This window comes from Bombina bombina, chromosome 2, assembly GCF_027579735.1.
Source record: "Bombina bombina isolate aBomBom1 chromosome 2, aBomBom1.pri, whole genome shotgun sequence".
Classification (NCBI taxonomy): domain Eukaryota; kingdom Metazoa; phylum Chordata; class Amphibia; order Anura; family Bombinatoridae; genus Bombina; species Bombina bombina.
The window spans coordinates 1,108,962,125-1,108,981,050 of record NC_069500.1 but is presented as its reverse complement, the minus strand read 5'-3'; the positions used below and the strand labels follow the sequence as shown (position 1 = coordinate 1,108,981,050).

Sequence of the window (18,926 nt, the reverse complement as noted above, 5' to 3'; positions counted from 1 at the left end):
TGGCCATGCAGGACGTGGTATGCAGACCTAGTGGACATGTCGTCCTGTCCACCATAGTCTCTGCCTCTGAGGCAGGACCTTCTAATACAAGGTCCTTTCAAACATCCAAATCTAATTTCTCTGAGGCTGACTGCATGGAGATTGAACGCTTGATACTATCAAAGCGTAGCTTCTCGGAGTCAGTTATTGATACCTTAATACAGGCACGGAAGCCTGTTACCAGAAAAATTTACCATGAGATGTGGCGTAAATATTTATATTGGTGCGAATCCAAGAGTTACTCATGGAGTAAGGTTAGGATTCCTAGGATATTGTCCTTTCTACAAGAGGGTTTAGAAAAGGGCTTATCTGCTAGTTCGTTAAAGGGACAGATTTCTGCTCTGTCTATTCTTTTACACAAACGTCTGGCAGAAGTTCCAGACGTCCAGGCTTTTTGTCAGGCTTTGGCTAGGATTAAGCCTGTGTTTAAGACTGATGCTCCGCCGTGGAGCTTAAACTTGGTTCTTAAAGTTCTTCAAGGTGTTCCGTTTGAACTCTTTCATTCCATTGATATTAAGCTTTTATCTTGGAAAGTTCTGTTTTTGATGGCTATTTCCTCGGCTCGAAGAGTCTCTGAGTTATCTGCCTTACATTGTGATTCTCCTTATCTGATTTTCCATTCAGACAAGGTAGTTCTGCGTACTAAACCTGGGTTTTTACCTAAGGTAGTTTCTAACAGGAATATCAATCAGGAGATTGTTGTTCCATCATTATGTCCTAATCCTTCTTCAAAGAAGGAACGACTTTTGCATAATCTGGACGTAGTCCGTGCCCTGAAGTTCTATTTACAGGCAACTAAAGATTTTTGTCAAACTTCTTCCCTGTTTGTCGTTTACTCTGGACAGAGGAGAGGTCAAAAAGCTTCGGCAACCTCTCTCTCTTTTTGGCTTCGTAGCATAATACGTTTAGCCTATGAGACTGCTGGACAGCAGCCCCCTGAAAGAATTACAGCTCATTCCACTAGAGCTGTGGCTTCCACCTAGGCCTTTAAGAATGAGGCCTCTGTTGAACAGATTTGCAAGGCTGCAACTTGGTCTTGGCTTCACACTTTTTCCAAATTTTCCAAATTTGACACTTTTGCTTCTTCGGAGGCTGTTTTTGGGAGAAAGGTTCTACAGGCAGTGGTTCCTTCCGTTTAAGTTCCTGCCTTGTCCCTCCCATCATCCGTGTACTTTAGCTTTGGTATTGGTATCCCATAAGTAATGGATGACCCGTGGACTGAATACACTTAACAAGAGAAAACATAATTTATGCTTACCTGATAAATTTATTTCTCTTGTAGTGTATTCAGTCCACGGCCCGCCCTGTATTTTTTTTAAAGCAGATCTAAATTTTTAATTAAAACTCCAGTCACCACTGCACCCTATGGTTTATCCTTTCTTGTCTTGTTTCGGTCGAATGACTGGATATGACATGTGAGGGGAGGAGCTATATAGCAGCTCTGCTTGGGTGATCCTCTTGCAACTTCCTGTTGGGAAGGGAATATATCCCATAAGTAATGGATGACCCGTGGACTGAATACACTACAAGAGAAATAAATTTATCAGGTAAGCATAAATTATGTTTTTTCGATTCTTGTCTAGCACTTCAGTCCTCTCTGCGGCCATCAGTGGCTCAGTGCATGGAGGTAATTGGACTGATGGTAGCGGCACTGGACATCATCCCGTTCACTCGTTTCCACCTCAGACTTCTGCAGTTAATCATGCTCAGGCAGTGGAAAGGAGATTATGCGGATCTGTCTCTGCTATTACAGCTGGAGCAGGAGACAAGGGATCTCTACTTTTGGTGGTTGTCTCAGGAGTATCCCTCCCAGGAAATCTTCTTTTGCAGATCTTTCTGGGTGATTGTGACAACAGATCCCAGCCTTCTGGGATGGGGAGTAGTTTGGGGCTCTCTAAAGGCTCAGGGAACATGGACTCTGTCGGATTCTGTTCTACACATACACATTCTGGAATTGAGAGCAATCTTCAATGTTCTCCTGGTCTGGCCTTAGTTAGCTTCAGCCCGGTTCATCAGGTTCCAGTTGGATAATATAACCTCTCTGGCTTACATCACCCGTCAGGGAGGAACTCGGAGTTCCTTGGCCATGACAGAGGTAGCCAAGATCATTAAGTGGACCCACAATTGCTGTCTGTTGGCGATCCATTACTGATAGACGCTCTGACGGTACCTTGGAATTTCAGTCTCGCATACCTATTTCTTTCATGTAATTAGCAAGAGTCCATGAGCTAGTGACGTATGGGATATACATTCCTACCAGGAGGGGCAAAGTTTCCCAAACCTCAAAATGCCTATAAATACACCCCTCACCACACCCACAATTCAGTTTTACAAACTTTGCCTCCGATGGAGGTGGTGAAGTAAGTTTGTGCTAGATTCTACGTTGATATGCGCTCCGCAGCAAGTTGGAGCCCGGTTTTCCTCTCAGCGTGCAGTGAATGTCAGAGGGATGTGAGTAGAGTATTGCCTATTTGAATGCAGTGATCTCCTTCTAAGGGGTCTATTTCATAGGTTCTCTGTTATCGGTCGTAGAGATTCATCTCTTACCTCCCTTTTCAGATCGACGATATACTCTTATATATACCATTACCTCTGCTGATTCTCGTTTCAGTACTGGTTTGGCTATCTACTATATGTAGATGAGTGTCCTGGGGTAAGTAAGTCTTATTTTCTGTAACACTCCTAGCTATGGTTGGGCACTTTGTTTATAAAGTTCTAAATATATGTATTCAAACATTAATTTGCCTTGACTCAGAATGTTCAACTTTCCTTATTTTCAGACAGTCAGTTTCATATTTGGGATAATGCATTTTAACATTTTTCTTACCTTAAAATTTGACTTTTTTCCTGTGGGCTGTTAGGCTCGCGGGGGCTGAAAATGCTTCATTTTATTGCGTCATTCTTGGCGCAGACTTTTTTGGCGCAAAAATTCTATTTCCGTTTCCGGCGTCATACGTGTCGCCGGAAGTTGCGTCATTTTTTGACGTTATTTTGCGCCAAAAATGTCGGCGTTCCGGATGTGGCGTAATTTTTGGCGCCAAAAAGCATTTAGGCGCCAAATAATGTGGGCGTCTTATTTGGCGCGAAAAAATATGGGCGTCACTTTTGTCTCCACATTATTTAAGTCTCATTTTTTATTGCTTCTGGTTGCTAGAAGCTTGTTCTTTGGCATTTTTTCCCATTCCTGAAACTGTCATTTAAGGAATTTGATCAATTTTGCTTTATATATATGTTGTTTTTTCTCTTACATATTGCAAGATGTCTCACGTTGCATCTGAGTCAGAAGATACTACAGGAAAATCGCTGTCAAGTGCTGAATCTACCAAAGCTAAGTGTATCTGCTGTAAACTTTTGGTAGCTATTCCTCCAGCTGTTGTTTGTATTGATTGTCATGACAAACTTGTTAAAGCAGATAATATTTCCTTTAGTAAAGTACCATTGCCTGTTGCAGTTCCTTCAACATCTAAGGTGCAGAATGTTCCTGATAATATAAGAGATTTTGTTTCTGAATCCATAAAGAAGGCTATGTCTGTTATTTCTCCTTCTAGTAAACGTAAAAAATCTTTTAAAACTTCTCTCCCTACAGATGAATTTTTAACTGAACATCATCATTCTAATTCTGATGATTCCTCTGGTTCAGAGGATTCTGTCTCAGAGGTTGATGCTGATAAATCTTCATATTTATTTAAAATGGAATTTATTCGTTCTTTACTTAAAGAAGTCCTAATTGCTTTAGAAATAGAGGATTCTGGTCCTCTTGATACTAAATCTAAACGTTTAAATAAGGTTTTTAAATCTCCTGTAGTTATTCCAGAAGTTTTTCCTGTTCCTGATGCTATTTCTGCAGTAATTTCCAAAGAATGGGATAATTTGGGTAATTCATTTACTCCTTCTAAACGTTTTAAGCAATTATATCCTGTGCCGTCTGACAGATTAGAATTTTGGGACAAGATCCCTAAAGTTGATGGGGCTATTTCTACCCTTGCTAAACGTACTACTATTCCTACGTCAGATGGTACTTCGTTTAAGGATCCTCTAGATAGGAAAATTGAGTCCTTTCTAAGAAAAGCTTATCTGTGTTCAGGTAATCTTCTTAGACCTGCTATATCTTTGGCTGATGTTGCTGCGGCTTCAACTTTTTGGTTGGAAACTTTAGCGCAACAAGTAACACATCGTGATTCTCATGATATTATTATTCTTCTTCAACATGCTAATAATTTTATCTGTGATGCCATTTTTGATATTATCAGAGTTGATGTCAGGTTTATGTCTCTAGCTATTTTAGCTAGAAGAGCTTTATGGCTTAAAACTTGGATTGCTGATATGGCTTCTAAATCAACTTTACTTTCCATTTCTTTCCAGGGTAACAAATTATTTGGTTCTCAGTTGGATTCCATTATTTCAACTGTTACTGGTGGGAAAGGAACTTTTTTACCACAGGATAAAAAATCTAAAGGTAAAAACAGGGCTAATAATCGTTTTCGTTCCTTTCGTTTCAACAAAGAACAAAAGCCTGATCCTTCATCCTCAGGAGCAGTTTCAGTTTGGAGACCATCTCCAGTTTGGAATAAATCCAAGCCAGCTAGAAAGGCAAAGCCTGCTTCTAAGTCCACATGAAGGTGCGGCCCTCATTCCAGCTCAGCTGGTAGGGGGCAGGTTATGTTTTTTCAAGGAAATTTGGATCAATTCTGTTCACAATCTTTGGATTCAGAGCATTGTTTCAGAAGGGTACAGAATTGGTTTCAAGTTGAGACCTCCTGCAAAGAGATTTTTTCTTTCCCGTGTCCCAGTAAATCCAGTAAAAGCTCAAGCATTTCTGAAATGTGTTTCAGATCTAGAGTTGACTGGAGTAATTATGCCAGTTCCAGTTCCGGAACAGGGGATGGGGTTTTATTCAAATCTCTTCATTGTACCAAAGAAGGAGAATTCTTTCAGACCAGTTCTGGATCTAAAAATTTTGAATCGTTATGTAAGGATACCAACATTCAAGATGGTAACTGTAAGGACTATCTTACCTTTTGTTCAGCAAGGGAATTATATGTCCACAATAGATTTACAGGATGCATATCTGCATATTCCGATTCATCCAGATCATTATCAGTTCCTGAGATTCTCGTTTCTGGACAAGCATTACCAGTTTGTGGCTCTGCCGTTTGGCCTAGCTACAGCTCCAAGAATTTTTACAAAGGTTCTTGGTGCCCTGCTGTCTGTAATCAGAGAACAGGGTATTGTGGTATTTCCTTATTTGGACGATATCTTGGTACTTGCTCAGTCTTTACATTTAGCAGAATCTCATACGAATCGACTTGTGTTGTTTCTTCAAGATCATGGTTGGAGGATCAATTTACCAAAAAGTTCTTTGATTCCTCAGACAAGGGTAACCTTTCTGGGTTTCCAGATGGATTCAGTGTCCATGACTCTGTCTTTAACAGACAAGAGACGTCTAAAGTTGATTTCAGCTTGTCGAAACCTTCAGTCACAATCATTCCCTTCGGTAGCCTTATGCATGGAAATTCTAGGTCTTATGACTGCTGCATCGGACGCGATCCCCTTTGCTCGTTTTCACATGCGACCTCTTCAGCCCTGTATGCTGAAGCAATGGTGCAAGGATTACACGAAGATATCTCAATTAATATCTTTAAAACCGATTGTTCGACACTCTCTAACATGGTGGACAGATCACCATCGTTTAATTCAGGGGGCTTCTTTTGTGCTTCCGACCTGGACTGTAATTTCAACAGATGCAAGTCTCACAGGTTGGGGAGCTGTGTGGGGATCTCTGACGGCACAAGGAGTTTGGGAATCTCAGGAGGTGAGATTACCGATCAATATTTTGGAACTCCGTGCAATTTTCAGAGCTCTTCAGTTTTGGCCTCTGCTGAAGAGAGAATCGTTCATTTGTTTTCAGACAGACAATGTCACAACTGTGGCATACATCAATCATCAAGGAGGGACTCACAGTCCTCTGGCTATGAAAGAAGTATCTCAAATTTTGGTTTGGGCGGAATCCAGCTCCTGTCTAATCTCTGCGGTTCATATCCCAGGTGTAGACAATTGGGAAGCGGATTATCTCAGTCGCCAAACGTTGCATCCGGGCGAATGGTCTCTTCACCCAGAGGTATTTCTTCAGATTGTTCAAATGTGGGAACTTCCAGAAATAGATCTGATGGCGTCCCATCTAAACAAGAAACTTCCCAGGTATCTGTCCAGATCCCGGGATCCTCAGGCGGAGGCAGTGGATGCATTATCACTTCCTTGGAAGTATCATCCTGCCTATATCTTTCCGCCTCTAGTTCTTCTTCCAAGAGTAATCTCCAAGATTCTGAAGGAATGCTCGTTTGTTCTGCTGGTAGCTCCGGCATGGCCTCACAGGTTTTGGTATGCGGATCTTGTCCGGATGGCCTCTTGCCAACCGTGGACTCTTCCGTTAAGACCAGACCTTCTGTCACAAGGTCCTTTTTTCCATCAGGATCTGAAATCCTTAAATTTAAAGGTATGGAGATTGAACGCTTGATTCTTGGTCAGAGGTTTCTCTGACTCTGTGATTAATACTATGTTACAGGCTCGTAAATCTGTATCTCGAGAGATATATTATAGAGTCTGGAAGACTTATATTTCTTGGTGTCTTTCTCATCATTTTTCCTGGCATTCTTTTAGAATACCGAGAATTTTACAGTTCCTTCAGGATGGTTTAGATAAGGGTTTGTCCGCAAGTTCTTTGAAAGGACAAATCTCTGCTCTTTCTGTTCTTTTTCACAGAAAGATTGCTATTCTTCCTGATATTCATTGTTTTGTACAAGCTTTGGTTCGTATAAAACCTGTCATTAAGTCAATTTCTCCTCCTTGGAGTTTGAATTTGGTTCTGGGAGCTCTTCAAGCTCCTCCGTTTGAACCTATGCATTCATTGGACATTAAATTACTTTCTTGGAAAGTTTTGTTCCTTTTGGCCATCTCTTCTGCCAGAAGAGTTTCTGAATTATCTGCTCTTTCTTGTGAGTCTCCTTTTCTGATTTTTTCATCAGGATAAGGCGGTGTTGCGAACTTCTTTTGAATTTTTACCTAAAGTTGTGAATTCCAACAACATTAGTAGAGAAATTGTGGTTCCTTCATTATGTCCTAATCCTAAGATTTCTAAGGAGAAATCGTTGCATTCTTTGGATGTTGTTAGAGCTTTGAAATATTATGTTGAAGCTACGAAATCTTTTCGTAAGACTTCTAGTCTATTTGTTATCTTTTCCGGTTCTAGAAAAGGCCAGAAAGCTTCTGCCATTTCTTTGGCATCTTGGTTGAAATCTTTAATTCATCTTGCCTATGTTGAGTCGGGTAAAATTCCGCCTCAGTGGATTACAGCTCATTCTACTAGGTCAGTTTCTACTTCCTGGGCGTTTAGGAATGAAGCTTCGGTTGACCAGATATGCAAAGCAGCGACTTGGTCCTCTTTGCATACTTTTACTAAATTCTACCATTTTGATGTATTTTCTTCTTCTGAAGCAGTTTTTGGTAGAAAAGTACTTCAGGCAGCGGTTTCAGTTTGAATCTTCTGCTTATGTTTTTCGTTAAACTTTATTTTGGGTGTGGATTATTTTCAGCAGGAATTGGCTGTCTTTATTTTATCCCTCCCTCTCTAGTGACTCTTGTGTGGAAAGATCCACTTCTTGGGTAGTCATTATCCCATACGTCACTAGCTCATGGACTCTTGCTAATTACATGAAAGAAAACATAATTTATGTAAGAACTTACCTGATAAATTCATTTCTTTCATATTAGCAAGAGTCCATGAGGCCCGCCCTTTTTTTGTGGTGGTTATGATTTTGTATAAAGCACAATTATTCCAATTCCTTATTTTATATGCTTTCGCACTTTTTTATCACCCCACTTCTTGGCTATTCGTTAAACTGAATTGTGGGTGTGGTGAGGGGTGTATTTATAGGCATTTTGAGGTTTGGGAAACTTTGCCCCTCCTGGTAGGAATGTATATCCCATACGTCACTAGCTCATGGACTCTTGCTAATATGAAAGAAATGAATTTATCAGGTAAGTTCTTACATAAATTATGCTTTCCTTACACTGGCGTGGCCTCGCAGGATTTGGTATGCAGACCTGGTGGACATGTCATCTCTTCCACCTTGGAGACTTCCTTTGAGGAAGGACCTTCTACTTCAAGGACCCTTCTTTCATCCAAATCTAGTTTCTCTGAAGCTGACTGCTTCAAGATTGAACGCTTAATTTTATCCAAGCGTGGATTTTCGGAACCGGCCATTGAGACCATGATTCAGGCTTGTAAGCCTGTGACTTGGAAGATTTACCATAAGATATGGCGTAAATATCTATTCTGGTGTGAATCCAAGGGCTACTCTTTGAGTAGAGTTCGGATTCCTAGAATGCTGTCCTTTCTCCAAGAAGCTCTGTTTGAGTAGATGCATTCCTTAGATATTAAGTTGTTATCTTGGAAAGTTTTGCTTCTTGTCGCCATTTCATCTGCTTGTAGAGTTTCAGAGCTCTCTGTATTACAGTATGAGTCTCCTTACCTTATTTTTTAATCGGATAGGGTGGTTTTACGTACTAAATTAGGGTTTCTCCCTAAAGTTGTTTCAGACCGGAACATTAATCAGGAGATTGCTGTTCCTTCCATGTGTCCTTATCCTTCTTCTCGGCAGGAGTGGCTTCTACACAATCTGGATGTGGTACATGCACTAAAATTCTATTTACAGGCGACTAAGGATTTTCTTAAGTATTCTGTTAACGTAAGGGACAGAAACCTACGACTACTTCTCTTTCTTTGTGGCTGAAGACTATCATTTGCTTTGCCTATGAAACTGCTGGACAGCAGCCTCCCGAGGGAGTAACGGCTCTTTCTCCAACATTGGTGTGTCCGGTCCACGGCGTCATCCTTACTTGTGGGAATATCTCTTCCCCAACAGGAAATGGCAAAGAGTCCCAGCAAAGCTGGCCATATAGTCCCTCCTAGGCTCCGCCCACCCCAGTCATTCTCTTTGCCGTTTCACAGGCAACATCTCCACAGAGATGGTTAAGAGTTTGTGGTGTTTAGTTGTAGTTTTTTATTCTACTATCAAGAGTTTGTTATTTTAAAATAGTGCTGGTATGTACTATTTACTCTGAAACAGAAAAGGATGAAGAATTCTGTTTGTGAGAGGAAGATGATTTTAGCAGACAGTAACTAAAATCGATTGCTGTTTCCACATAGGACTGTTGAGATGAAGTAACTTCAGTTGGGGGAAACAGTTAGCAGACTTTTCTGCTTAAGGTATGACTAGCCATATTTCTAACAAGACTGTGTAATGCTGGAAGGCTGTCATTTCCCCTCATGGGGACCGGTAAGCCATTTTCTTAGTCTCAAACAGAATAAAGGGCTTAATATGGGCTATAAGACTGGTAGACACTTTTATGGGCTAAATCGATTGCTTTATTTGGACATTTTATACATGTTTATGCTGATATTTCACACTTATAAACTTGGGGAACGTTTTTTAACGTCAGGCACTATGTTAGACACCTTTTCCAGTCAGGAAGGGCCTTCCCAGTTGTAGGCCGAGCCTCAGTTTCGCGCCATTACTGCGCAGTTGTTTTTGAGAGCAAGACATGCAGATGCATGTGTGAGGACCTGAAAGTAGTTGGAAAAGTTCCTAAAAGGCGTCATTTGGTATCGTATTCCCCTCTGGGCTTGGTAAAGTCACAGCAAAGGCTGTAGCTGGGACTGTATAGGGGTTAAATCTGTAACCGGCTCCGGTTTCGTTATTTTAAGGGTTAAAGCTCTGAAAATTGGTGTGCAATACTTTTAATGCTTTAAGACACTGTGGTGAAATTTTTGTAAATTTTGAACAATTCCTTCATATTTTTTCACATATTCAGTAATAAAGTGTGCTCTGTTTAAAATTTAAAGAGACAGTAACGGTTTTGTTTTAAAACGGTTTTTGTGCTTTATTGACAAGTTTAAGCCTGTTTAACATGTCTGTGCCTTCAGATAAGCTATGTTCTATATGTATGAAAGCCAATGTGTCTTCAAAATTGTGTGATAATTGTGCCATAGCGTCCAAACAAAGTAAGGACAGTACTGCCACAGATAATGAAATTGCCCAAGATAATTCCTCAGATGAAGGGAGTAGACATGGTTCTACATCATCTCCTGTGTCTACGCCAGTTTTGCCCACGCAGGAGGCCCCTAGTACTTCTAGCGCGCCAATGCTTATTACCATGCAACAATTGACGGCTGTAATGGATAACTCCATAGCAAATATTTTATCCAAAATGCCTGCATATCAGAGAAAGCGCGATTGCTCTGTTTTAAACACTGAAGAGCAGGAGGGCGCTGATGATAATTGTTCTGTCATACCCTCACACCAATCTGAAGGGGCCATGAGTGAGGTTTGGTCAGATGGGGAAATTTCAGATTCAGGAAAAATTTCCCAACAGGCTGAACCTGATGTTGTGACATTTAAATTTAAATTAGAACATCTCCGCGCACTGCTTAAGGAGGTGTTATCTACTCTGGATGATTGTGACAACTTGGTCATTCCAGAAAAATTATGCAAGATGGACAAGTTCCTAGAGGTTCCGATGCACCCCGACGCTTTTCCTATACCCAAGCGGGTGGCGGACATAGTGAATAAGGAGTGGGAGAAGCCCGGCATACCTTTTTGTTCCCCCTCCTATATTTAAGAAATTATTTCCTATGGTCGACCCCAGAAAGGACTTATGGCAGACAGTCCCTAAGGTCGAGGGGGCAGTTTCTACTCTAAACAAGCGCACTACTATTCCTATCGAGGATAGTTGTGCTTTCACAGATCCTATGGATAAAAAATTGGAAGGTTTGCTTAAAAAGATTTTTGTACAGCAAGGTTACCTTCTACAACCTATTTCGTGCATTGTTCCTGTCACTACAGCAGCGTGGTTCTGGTTCGAGGAACTAGAAAAGTCACTCAGTAGAGAGACTCCATATGAGGAGGTTATGGACAGAGTTCACGCACTTAAGTTGGCTAACTCTTTTATTTTAGATGCTGCTTTGCAATTAGCTAGATTAGCGGCGAAAAATTCTGGGTTTGCAATTGTGGCGCGCAGAGCGCTTTGGCTAAAGTCTTGGTCAGCGGATGTATCATCCAAGACAAAATTGCTTAACATCCCCTTCAAGGGTAAAACTCTCTTTGGACCAGAATTGAAAGATTATCTCAGACATCACTGGGGGAAAGGGTCACGCCCTCCCATAAGATAGGCCTTTCAAGGCCAAGAATAAGTCTAATTTTCGTTCCTTTCGTAATTTCAGGACCGGACCGGGCTCTAATTCTGCATCCTCTAAGCAAGAGGGTAATACCTCACAGTCCAAACCAGCCTGGAAACCGATGCAAGGCTGGAACAAGGGTAAGCAGGCCAAGAAGCCTGCCGCTACTAACAAAACAGCATGAAGGAGTGGCCCCGGATCCGGGACCGGATCTAGTGGGGGGCAGACACTCTCTCTTTGCTCAGGCTTGGGCAAGAGATGTTCAGGATCCCTGGACGCTAGAAATAGTTTCTCAGGGTTATCTTCTGGAATTCAAGGAACTACCCCCAAGGGGAAGGTTCCACATGTCTCACTTATCCTCAAACCAAATAAAGAGACAGGCGTTCTTACATTGTGTAGAAGACCTGTTAAAGATGGGAGTGATACACCCCGTTCCAATGTCGGAACAAGGAATGGGATTTTACTCAAATCTGTTCGTAGTTCCCAAAAAAGAGGGAACCTTCAGACCAATTCTGGATTTAAAGATCCTAAACAAATTTCTCAGGGTACCATCGTTCAAAATGGAAACCATTCTAACCATTCTACCCACTATCCTGGAAGGTCAATTTATGACTACCGTGGATCTAAAGGATGCGTACCTACATATTCCTATCCACAAAGAACATCATCAGTTCCTAAGGTTCGCCTTTCTGGACAAACATTACCAGTTTGTGGCCCTCCCATTCGGATTAGCCACTGCTCCAAGGATTTTCACAAAGGTACTCGGGTCCCTTCTAGCGGTTCTAAGACCGAGGGGCATTGCAGTAGTACCATACTTGGACGACATTCTAATACAAGCGTCGTCCCTTTCGAAATCAAAGGCTCATACAGACATCGTTCTGGCCTTTCTCAGATCTCACGGATGGAAGGTGAACATAGAAAAAAGTTCTCTGTCTCCGTCAACCAGAGTTCCCTTCTTGGGAACAATAATAGATTCCTTAGAAATGAAGATGTCAGAAAGTCAAAACTTCTAAGCGCTTGTCAAGTTCTTCATTCTGTTCCACGTCGTTCCATAGCTTGCATGCTGAAACAGTGGAATGGGGATTATACAGACTTGTCTCCAGTGATTCAAGTAGATCAGAAGACCAGAGACTCACTCCGTTGGTGGCTAACCCAGGATCACCTATCCCAGGGAATGAGCTTCCGCAGTCCAGAGTGGGTCATCGTCACGACCGACGCCAGCCTAGTGGGCTGGGGCGCGGTCTGGGAATCTCTGAAAGCTCAGGGACTGTGGTCTCGGGAAGGGTCTCTTTTCCCGATAAACATTCTGGAACTAAGAGCAATATTCAATGCTCTCAAGGCTTGGCCTCAGCTAGCAAAGGCCAGATTCATAAGATTCCAATCCGACAACATGACGACTGTTGCGTATCTCAATCATCAGGGGGGAACAAGGAGTTCCCTGGCGATGAAAGAAGTGACCAAAATAATACAATGGGCGGAGAATCACTCCTGCCACCTATCTGCAATCCACATTCCAGGTGTGGAAAACTGGGAAACTGATTATTTGAGTCGTCAGACATTCCATCCGGGGGAGTGGGAACTCCACCCGGAGATCTTTGCCCAGTTGACGCAACTATGGGGCATTCCAGACATGGATCTGATGGCGTCTCATCAGAACTTCAAAGTTCCTTGCTACGGGTCCAGATCCAGGGATCCCAAGGCGACTCTAGTGGATGCACTAGTAGCGCCTTGGACCTTCAACCTAGCTTATGTGTTTCCACCGTTTCCTCTCATTCCCAGGCTGGTAGCCAGGATCAAACAGGAGAGGGCCTCGGTGATCTTGATAGCCCCTGCATGGCCACGCAGGACTTGGTATGCAGACCTGGTGAATATGTCATCGGTTCCACCATGGAAGCTACCTTTGAGACAGGATCTTCTTGTTCAGGGTCCATTCGATCATCCAAATCTGGTCTCCCTCCAGCTGACGGCTTGGAGATTGAACGCTTGATTCTATCAAAGCGTGGGTTTTCAGATTCTGTGATTGATACTCTGGTTCAGGCCAGAAAACCGGTAACTAGAAAGATTTACCATAAGATATGGAAAAGATATATCTGCTGGTGTGAATCCAAAGGATTACCTTGGAATAAGATTAAAATTCCTAAGATTCTTTCCTTTCTGCAAGAAGGTTTGGATAAAGGATTATCTGCGAGTTCTCTAAAGGGACAGATTTCTGCTTTATCTGTCTTACTACACAAACGACTGGCAACTATGCCAGATGTTCAAGCATTTGTTCAGGCTCTGGTTAGGATCAAGCCTGTTTACAGACCTTTGACTCCTCCCTGGAGTTTAAATTTAGTTCTTTCAGTTCTTCAAGGGGTTCCGTTTGAACCTCTACATTCCATAGATATTAAGTTGTTATCTTGGAAAGTTTTGTTTTTGGTTGCTATTACTTCTGCTAGAAGAGTTTCAGAGTTATCTGCTCTGCAGTGTGCTCCGCCCTATCTGGTGTTCCATGCAGATAAGGTGGTTTTGCGTACTAAGCCTGTTTTTCTTCCAAAGGTTGTTTCTAACAAAAATATTAACCAGGAGATAGTTGTACCTTCTTTGTGTCCGAATCCAGTTTCAAAGAAGGAACGTTTGTTACACAATTTGGACGTAGTCCGTGCTCTAAGATTCTATTTAGAAGCTACAAAAGATTTCAGACAAACATCTTCTCTGTTTGTTGTCTACTCTGGTAAAAGGAGAGGTCAAAAAGCGACTTCTACCTCTTTCTTTTTGGCTTAAAAGCATCATCCGATTGGCTTACGAGACTGCCGGACGGCAGCCTCCTGAAAGAATCACAGCTCACTCCACTAGGGCTGTGGCTTCCACATGGGCCTTCAAGAACGAGGCTTCTGTTGATCAGATATGTAAGGCAGCAACTTGGTCTTCACTGCACACTTTTGCCAAATTTTACAAATTTGATACTTTTGCTTCTTCGGAGGCTATTTTTGGGAGAAAGGTTTTGCAAGCCGTGGTGCCTTCCGTTTAGGTGACCTGATTTGCTCCCTCCCTTCATTCGTGTCCTAAAGCTTTGGTATTGGTTCCCACAAGTAAGGATGACGCCATGGACCGGACACACCAATGTTGGAGAAAACAGAATTTATGCTTACCTGATAAATTACTTTCTCCAACGGTGTGTCCGGTCCACGGCCCGCCCTGGTTTTTTAATCAGGTCTGATGAATTATTTTCTCTAACTACAGTCACCACGGTACCATATGGTTTCTCCTATTTTCTTTTTTCCTCCTGTCCGTCGGTCGAATGACTGGGGTGGGCGGAGCCTAGGAGGGACTATATGGCCAGCTTTGCTGGGACTCTTTGCCATTTCCTGTTGGGGAAGAGATATTCCCACAAGTAAGGATGACGCCGTGGACCGGACACACCGTTGGAGAAAGTAATTTATCAGGTAAGCATAAATTCTGTTTTTTATAAGGGTTGTTTCCTTTTCCTGGGCTTTCAAAATGAAGCCTTTATGGAACAGTTTTGCAAGGCTGCAACTTGGTCCTCTCTTCCCTCTTTTTCAAACTTTTATAAATTTGATTTTTTAGCCTCGACTGAGGTCGTTTTTGGGAGAAAGGTTCTTCAAGCAGTGGTGCCTTTCGTTTAGGTTTCCTGTCTTGTCCCTCCCTTATCTGTGTACTCTAGCTTGGGTATTGATTCCCAACAGTAATTAATGATGATCCGTGGACTCATAGCGTCATTGGAAAGAAAACAAAATTTATGCTTACCTGATAAATGTATTTCTTTCTTGACACGATGAGTCCACGGCCCACCCTGTTATTTAAACAGGTTGTTAGTATTTTATAAACCTCAGACACCTCTGCACCTTTCTCTCCTTTACTTCGGTCGAATGACTGGAGTGGGATAGAAGGGAGGTGATATTTAACAGCTTTGCTGTGGTGTTCTTTGCCGCCTCCTGCTGGGCAGGAGTGATATTCCCAACAGTAATTAATGATGATCCGTGGACTCATTGTGTCAAGAAATAAATAAATTCATCAGGTAAGCATAAATTTTGTTTTTATGAAGAGGTATTAAATTTGCTATTCTCCAATCATCTGGAACAGCTCCTGGTAATAGTGACTGATTTAACAGAGCAGTTAATGGGACAGTTAGCACTGATCGAAGTTCTTCTAAAACCCTTGGATGAATATTATCAGGACCTACTGAGCAAACTTTTCCTGCAATGCGAACCCAAGGTCACGTTAGCATTGCGCTGAACCTGTTATACCAGTGCATGTTTGCATGTGTCGATGTAACTGAGTGGAGCGCAAATATCTCACTCGTGTAAATGCAATTGTGGCCCCAAATGTATAGAATCTTCTAATACCTCTGACTGAGCTGTGCCTTCATGTTAAACAGCTATGTTAGTGTTGTGCACTAGGTTTGGGGATGGTTTTTATTTATTTATTTTTTTTAACACAGAAACCTGCTTATTAGTTGTGACACACTGTTTTTGTTTTTTGTTTAGGAAGTCATGATACCACAATACGACTTTGGGATATGGTGGGTGGAAAGACACGTGTCACTTTAACAAATCACAAGAAATCTGTCAGATCTGTTGTATTACATCCAAGACTGTAAGTACTTTTTCATGGAAAGATTTGTGTGTGTGTGTTACATAGCAGTAAACTTACCTTTGTACAGTTTTAGTACTGATGTAGATTTAATTTACACCTTCAGGCTATATAAGAGTTAATGATTCTGATCAGTATTAAAAAGGTATAGATCTACTTAAATTGACACAAAACTTTCCAATTTATTTCTATACATTTCTCTTGTAAGGTGTATCCAGTCCACGGATCATCCATTACTTGTGGGATATTCTCATTCCCAACAGGAAGTTGCAAGAGGACACCCACAGCAGAGCTGTTATATAGCTCCTCCCCTAACTGCCATATCCAGTCATTCTCTTGCAACTCTCAACACCCATGGAGGTAGTAAGAGAGAGTGGTGAAATATAGTTAGTTTTTTATCTTCAATCAAAAGTTTGTTATTTTAAATGGTACCGGAGTTGTACTATTTTATCCAAGGCAGTAAATAGAAGAAGAATCTGCCTGAGTTTTCTATGATCTTAGCAGTTTGTAACTAAGATCCATTGCTGTTCTCACATATGTCTGAGGAGAGAGGTAACTTCAGCGGGAGAATGGCGTGCAGGTTACTCTGCTATGAGGTATGTGCAGTTAGCAGCATTTTCTAGCATTTTCCATTTCTAGAAAAAATTGTGATACCGGATTAATGTAAGTTAAGCCTGAATACAGTGATTTAATAGCGACTGGTATCATGCTTAATCTCAGGGGTAATACCCTTATAAAATTGCAATATAAAAAGTTTGCTGGCATGGTTAATCATTTTTATATATGCTTTGGTGATAAAACTTCATTGGGGCCTAGTTTTTTCAACATTGCTGGCTTAAATTTTGCCTAGAAACAGTTTCCTGAGGCTTTCCACTGTTGTAGTATGAGTGGGAGGGGCCTATTTTAGCACTTTTTTGCGTAGTTAAAATTACAGACTGAGATATCCAGCTTCCCTCAGAAGTCCCCTGAATGCTATAGGACATCTCTAAAGGGCTCAAAGGCTTTCCAAAGTCGTTTATTGGGGAAGGTAGGGCCACAGCAGATCTGTGGCAGTTTGTTGTGACTGTTAAAAAAAAGTCTATCGTTTTTTTTATCCGTTTTTTGAACTAAGGGGTTAATCATCCATTTGCAAGTGGGTGCAATGCTCTGTTAGCTTATTACATACACTGTAAAAATTTCGTTTGATTTACTGCCTTTTTTCACTGTTTTTCAAATTTTGACATTTGTTTCTCTTAAAGGCACAGTACCGTTTTTTATATTTGCTTGTTAACTTGATTTAAAGTGTTTTCCAAGCTTGCTAGTCTCATTGCTAGTCTGTACAAACATGTCTGACATAGAGGAAACTCCTTGTTCATTATGTTTAAAAGCCATGGTGGAACCCCCTCTTAGAATGTGTACCAAATGTACTGATTTCACCTTAAGCAATAAAGATCATAATTTGTCTTTAAAAAATTTATCACCAGAGGAATCTGACGAGGGGGAAGTTATGCCGACTAACTCTCCCCACGTGTCGGATCCTTTGACTCCCGCTCAAGGGACTCACGCTCAAATGGCGCCAAGTACATCTAGGGCGCCCATAGCGATTACTTTACAAGACATGGCGGCAGTCATGGATAATACACTGTCAGCGGTATTAGCCAGACTACCTGAATTTAGAGGTAAGCGAGATAGCTCTGGGGTTAGACGAAATGCAGAGCATACTGACGCTTTAAGAACCATGTCTGATACTCCCTCACAATATGCAGAAGCTGAGGAAGGAGAGCTTCAGTCTGTGGGTGATGTTTCTGACTCAGGAAAGATGCCTGATTCTGATATTTCTACATTTAAATTTAAGCTTGAACACCTCCGCGTGTTGCTCAGGGAGGTTTTAGCTGCTCTGAATGACTGTGATACAATTGCAGTGCCAGAGAAATTGTGTAGACTGGATAAATACTATGCAGTGCCGGTGTGTACTGATGTTTTTCCAATACCTAAAAGGTTTACATAAATTATTAATAAGGAATGGGATAGACCAGGTGTGCCGTTCTCTCCCCCTCCTATTTTTAGAAAAATGTTTCCAATAGACGCCACCACACGGGACTTATGGCAGACAGTTCCTAATTTGGAGGGAGCAGTTTCTACTCTAGCAAAGCGTACTACTATCCCTGTCGAGGACAGTTGTGCTTTCTTCTGTTATGTGTGATCAGTCCACGGGTCATCATTACTTCTGGGATATAACTCCTCCCCAACAGGAAATGCAAGAGGATTCACCCAGCAGAGCTGCATATAGCTCCTCCCCTCTACGTCACTCCCAGTCATTCTCTTGCACCCAGCAACTAGATAGGATGTGTGAGAGGACTATGGTGATTATACTTAGTTTTTATAACTTCAATCAAAAGTTTGTTATTTTACAATAGCACCGGAGCGTGTTATTGCCTCTCTGGCAGAGTTTGAAGAAGAATCTACCAGAGTTTTTACTATGATTTTAACCGGAGTAGTTAAGATCATATTGCTGTTTCTCGGCCATCTGAGGGAGGTAAAAGCTTCAGATCAGGGGACAGCGGGCAGATGAATCTGCATTGAGGTATGTAGCAGTTTTTATTTTCTGAATGGAATTGATGAGAAAATCCTGCCATACCGTTATAATGACATGTATGTATACTCTACACTTCAGTATTCTGGGGATGGTATTTCACCGGAATTACTCTGTTAAAAGTACATTAAACCTTTTAATAGGTATTTACTATGTTAAACGTTTTTGCTGGAATGTAGAATCGTTTACATTTTCTGAGGTACTGAGTGAATAAATATTTGGGCATTATTTTTCCACTTGGCAGTTGCTTGTTTTAATTGTGACAGTTTCGTTTCTCTCTCACTGCTGTGTGTGAGGGGGATGGGCCGTTTTTGGCGCTCTTTGCTACGCATCAAAAAATTCCAGTCAGTTACTCTTGTATTTCCTGCATGATCCGGTTCATCTCTAACAGAACTCAGGGGTCTTCAAACTTCTTTGGAGGGAGGTAGATTCTCTCAGCAGAGCTGTGAGACTTATATATTGACTGTGATTAAAAACGTTGCTCTGTAA

General features: G+C 41.6%; 1 protein-coding gene across 1 annotated transcript in view; it reads left to right on the top strand.

Annotated features, from left to right (window-relative positions):
• The window catches only part of PLRG1 (pleiotropic regulator 1), a 204,430-nt gene that overhangs the window by 142,947 nt on the left and 42,557 nt on the right, over positions 1–18,926 (top strand). The window contains exon 12 of the mRNA XM_053703756.1: positions 15,760–15,868. Within this exon, the coding sequence (XP_053559731.1) occupies positions 15,760–15,868 (109 nt within the window). The remainder of the gene's footprint in view (positions 1–15,759; positions 15,869–18,926) is intronic.